The 5,085-nt window shown below is 47.5% G+C and overlaps 1 protein-coding gene across 1 annotated transcript in view; it reads left to right on the top strand.

The window, feature by feature from the left end:
* Window positions 1–203: 203 nt before the first annotated feature.
* SREBF2 (sterol regulatory element binding transcription factor 2) overlaps window positions 204–5,085 on the top strand; it is a 12,600-nt gene continuing 7,718 nt past the window's right edge. Inside the window, exons 1-6 of the mRNA XM_010132256.1 lie at window positions 204–318; window positions 527–708; window positions 1,482–1,674; window positions 2,657–2,838; window positions 3,494–3,767; window positions 4,748–4,917. Of these exons, the coding sequence (XP_010130558.1) occupies window positions 204–318; window positions 527–708; window positions 1,482–1,674; window positions 2,657–2,838; window positions 3,494–3,767; window positions 4,748–4,917 (1,116 nt within the window). The remainder of the gene's footprint in view (window positions 319–526; window positions 709–1,481; window positions 1,675–2,656; window positions 2,839–3,493; window positions 3,768–4,747; window positions 4,918–5,085) is intronic.

The following is a 5,085-nucleotide window of genomic DNA, read 5'->3' as shown; positions in this document are numbered from 1 at the left end:
CCGTGTGTCTTTCAGCATTTGACACCTTGCCCACAGTGTGCGCCCTGCTATGAGTTTCTTTGCAGCTGCTCTGAGTGGTCCTTTACACCTTTTTCTTTCTGTCACCACATCATCCAGAAGCTTGTGGTATCCCTACAGCAGGAGTAGTAACCCTTTGACACTCTTCATGTAAACTGTTTTCTCTGTGTCTTAATTGCTTGCAGATGCACAAGTCGGGGGTCCTGAGAAAAGCCATTGATTACATTAAATACCTACAGCAGGCCAACCATAAGCTGAGGCAGGAGAACATGGTTCTGAAGCTGGCTAACCAAAAGAACAGTAAGTTGTGGAGGCTGTGCAGCAGCGGGGTGGCAGTCAGCGTCAACATAACACGCTTCTTGCAGTTTCTTATCCTTGACAGAGGTAGATAACATGCATGTTGCATTGGTAGTGGCCAGTGTTACCTCAGGTGACAGGGCCAATCTGAGCGACGCTGGCAGGATGAAGGATCGAGAAACATATTCATAATGCACTCTGATTTTTGCAGAGCTGTTGAAGGGCATTGACCTAAGCAGTCTGGTTGACAATGACGTGGATCTGAAGATTGATGACTTCAACCAGAATGTGCTGTTGATGTCTCCTCCAGCCTCTGACTCGGGATCCCAGGCTGGCTTCTCTCCCTATTCCATTGATTCAGAGCCAGGAAGCCCACTCCTTGATGAAGCAAAGGTATTTGTGACTTCAGCTGTCAAATTCAAAGCATCTACTTCAGGGGTACGTAAGGGCCAGAATTTAAACTCTTCTAGTTCTCAGTGGTGGAACCAGTGGAAATCTGGCAGGTATATCTGTAGGAGTCAGAGGTCCTTTGTGAGGAGGAGAAAGGTGCATGGGTGTGTTTTACTTTAAATGATTGAAACTGCTTCCTGAGCTGTATTGTCTGAGCCATACCTTAGCTGCTAGAAGAACTGTACTTAGCATTTGGCCCCTGTAGAGTCTCTGTGGACTTACAGTGCATGTTCATGACCCAAAGAGCCCATGGCTTTCCAGGGATATATATGTCCAGTGAGTAAATCAGGAGAACTTGGAAATGGGTGATGACATCAGCTGTGGTTAATAAGACGGGAAGTAACCACAGTAACAGAAAGCCGTTAGCTGTCTTTGGCTGACAAGTTTGTTTTGTGGATATCACAGAAATGGGTCTTCTGGAAGATCCTCAAAAGAGTAAGGGCAGCAAAGATTAATCCTAGCCTAAACCAGTAATCCAGGTAATGATAACTGAAATGACTGAGAGCAGAAGGAAGGTGAAGGCACTCAAATATTTCAGCCTTATCCTACCAAGCTAGGGAAGGCTTCACTGGAGCTCTTGCTGGTGTTGATCTTAAGAGTGAATTTGAAAACATGTTCTGTTTCTCCCCCTTCCCTGCCCCCTTGACATAAGTATTTTTTGTTCTACAGTTTTCTTTCCTCTTTTTACTTTTCAATCCACTGCTGTTCCTTTGAAGGTTAAAGATGAGCCTGACTCTCCTCCTGTGGCCCTTGGTATGGTGGATCGCTCTCGAATACTCCTCTGTGCTCTCACGTTCCTTTGCCTTTCCTTCAATCCTCTGACATCCCTCCTGGATGCCCGAGGAACCCCAGAGTCCGACAGCTTGGTGCGCCATGGCTCTGGCAGGAACATGCTGACCATTGAGTCAGGTAACAAACTAGAATAGTTTGGACCACAGAAAGTGGCCAGGCTTATGTGGTCTTCCTGAAGACCATCTTCAGCTGTGACAGCTGCAGTCATGAGGTGGACTGTTGGTGTGATTCAGTAGGATGGTTTTATGTGTTCAGGGCGTTGTACGATTTTTGTTTAATGGTTGGGGTGGGGGTAATAATTGCAGGGCTGGGCGCAGGAGGAGAACCATCTGAGAGTACTTGGACACAGCTCCAGTTAACATCCACATCTAGTGTTCTTGCACAAAACTAGTGGTTGCTCAGCATGGTGGGGTGGAGGGGGCACCTGTTTGTAGCTCAGCAGCCTGGGTTCTCAGGGCAGACCCTTGAAAAGTAGCTCAGGGTAATAGGCATCCCCCTGTCCTCAACTGATCTTGAGGCATGGTCACTTTGTTTTTAATAAAGTGACTGACTGATGTTTGTAACTTAAAATAAGAGGTGAAGAATTTCTTCAGAAATACTGTTGCTGTAGAGTCTTGCAACTGCCTTGTTCAGTAGCTTACTCCATACTATTAATAGTTCGGAGTACAGCAGCTATGGGGAGGGCAGGGGGTTCTGTAGGCATGCTGTCGTTTCCCTGGCTGCTAAATGTGCTTCCGTAGTGTTGCTTTGTAAACTTCATTAAGACCAGAAAATGACACTGAAGTATTGAGTACCTGTGGGTGTATCTGATAGAAAAATCAGAATACAGGGTACTCTGGGAACACTAAGTGCTGACTCAGGCTTTTTTATAAATCAGTCTTGTAAAAATAACTTAATTTTGTTGGGAATATTGCAGCGTGGAGTTTGGTTGAGCAGCTGTTGATACAGGTGTTCCCCGATTAAAATGCAGTCTTTGCAAAAGTTGATACCACATGTGGCAAGCGTAGCGAGACATCCTTCTGGGTCTGTGCTCATCCTGTTGCTAGGCTTTTGGTGTCCGGATTAACTTTTAACTTTCCTTTCGGGGTGTCCGTTTTAGATGCAGGTGGTTGGTTTGGCTGGATGATGCCCACGCTGATCCTCTGGCTCGTGAATGGAGTGATTGTACTGAGCGTGTTCATAAAGCTCCTTGTGCATGGAGAGCCAGTGACCCGGCTGCACTCCAGATCATCGGTCACATTCTGGAGGCATCGCAAGCAAGCAGACCTGGATTTGGCACGGGTAAAGTTGGCTTGCTGTTTTGCATCAAATGTCTCTTCTAGGAGGGGGTGTGGGTAAATGTGGCTTAGTGAGGCTGTGGCTTGGCACTTGCAGGAGCGTGTTATTCCTTGAGTGGATTATCCTGTTGGTGCTAGGTTGTTTTGAGCAGATCACCATCCTCCCTCTATCTAAATTAGTGAGCCGTGGCCATCAGCATTGGAAGAGGCTTCTAGCTTATGTCCTTGTTCCTTGCTGCTGCATCTTGTAGCAGTCTTTGGCAGCAAGGTCTTTGGTTTCTGTCCAGAATCTGGCCTCTGCTGTGTCTGTTTGTTTACTGTCCTCCAGCCTCTTGGAAGTCTTCTCCACTGTTGAGGCAATATTTGGCTTTTGATATGGGGACCTTGGCACTTCCATATTGTTTGAGAAGGCAAGATGCTCCTTTCACCTACTGCCGATGTGTCTCACAGGTAGTGCAGAATCAGAGCCATGTGTGGGGAGGTATGTGCAGGGCCAGATTTGAAGCTGGTGTAAATTGCCTTCATGTTTACTGGGACTGTGGTGGCTTCCCTCAGCTAAAGGTCTTGCCTCGCTTGCACATCAGTTTGTCTTGTCTTGCTCGCAATGCCAAGAAGGTCCCAAACGTCTCTGAGATAACCTCGTGTTGTTTTATTTGCAGGGGGATTTTGCTGCAGCTGCATCAAACCTGCAGACTTGCCTGTCGGTACTTGGCCGAGCTCTGCCAGCTTCCCGCTTGGACTTGGCCTGCAGCCTCTCCTGGAATGTGATCCGCTACAGCCTCCAGAAGCTGGCACTTGTGCGGTGGCTGCTGAAGAGGACTTCTCATCAGTGGCGGCCACGGGAGGCCACTGCGGGCTTTGAGGATGAGGCCAAGACCAGTGCTCGGGATGCGGCTCTAGCATACCACAAGCTCCATCAGCTCCACATAACAGGTAGGAACAGAGGTGACAGATATCTGCTGTCCTCGTTTTGCCAAATGAGGAGGCTTAGAGCTGATCGTGGGGGATACAGGGAGAGCACTATGGCCTCCCTCCTCTGGGAGGACAGCTGTTGGAAATTAGCCTGAAAAATTTCAGGACCTGCTTACTAAAATGTGACAGGTTCATGCAGTGAAAGTGCTGTGTAAGAGCAGCCAGAGCAACAGCAGTGTTTAGAGTTACGTATTCCTGAGTCTGTAGAGGTGGCTGAGAGTCTTTCCCAAGCAGCAGCTGATTTGAGTCCAGTCACTTTTTGCTGCTGTTAAGGGCTTGTTTCATCCTTTCAAATGGGAATGTGATGTGGAAATGGGTATGGGGTTATTTGCAAGAAGAATTAAAATTCTCAGAGCTGCATAGAGTGCAGATTGCCAGTTGGTGTTGACATGCTTCGAAAAGCTGTGTGTGTGCGCATGTACTAAGGAAGTGCTTAAATGTTCCTTGTGAACAGTTGTTTTTTGCCATTTCCTTGGCAAACCAGTTTTCAGTGTTAATAGGCTCCTAGCACTTTACAAATCCAAGCTGAACTTCCTTCTGCCTAATCATGCTGTGTGAATTGCAGCCATGCCACCAGGGATGAGTACTTGTCCTTAACGTTATTTGTGTAGGTACAGCTGTGGACTGCAGAGGAGTTCAGTTTTAAGACAGTGGTGAATATAGCGAGCCAATATTTGCTGATGATTTTATCCTAACTGGTTTAGCTATCCAGGGCTTTCTTGCAGAAGCGAAGCTGTGGATGCCAACCTTGGTGTCTGTGGAGGGAAGACTCGGTTATGGTTGTTCTGTTGCCTGAATGCTAAGTAGGCATATGATGTTGTAAACTTCTCATATCAACAGGTTCTTGTTGTCTCTTTGAGATAGTAGCCCTGCAGATCGTGGTAGTATTTAGTAGCTGGTACTACTGCATTAAAAGTTAACGCTTTTCGCTCCTGGTGCAGGTAAACTTCCTTCCAGTTCAGCTTACTCGGGCTTGCACATGGCCCTGTGTGCTGTGAATCTGGCCGAGTGTGCAGAAGAAAAGATCCCACCCAGCACGATGGCAGAAATTCACTTGACGGCTGCAGTTGGCTTGAAAACACGCTGTGGAGGCAAGCTTGGCTTCCTAGCGGTGAGTTTTCTTCTCCTCTCCCATCACACCCTCCAAGCAGAGCTCTAGGAAGACCTGCAAGCTGGCATTGCCGTAGCTCAGGGCATCTGCCAGCACTGCAGTTACAGTATGGCCTGCAATTATGATAGGAGCTGTAATTGTGGTACGACCTTTGTCCTTGGTGGTGTG

Source organism: Buceros rhinoceros, unplaced genomic scaffold, assembly GCF_000710305.1.
Source record: "Buceros rhinoceros silvestris isolate BGI_N320 unplaced genomic scaffold, ASM71030v1 scaffold42402, whole genome shotgun sequence".
NCBI lineage: Eukaryota > Metazoa > Chordata > Aves > Bucerotiformes > Bucerotidae > Buceros > Buceros rhinoceros.
Note: the sequence above shows the minus strand (reverse complement) of the source record. Positions and strands in the feature narration are given on the sequence as shown.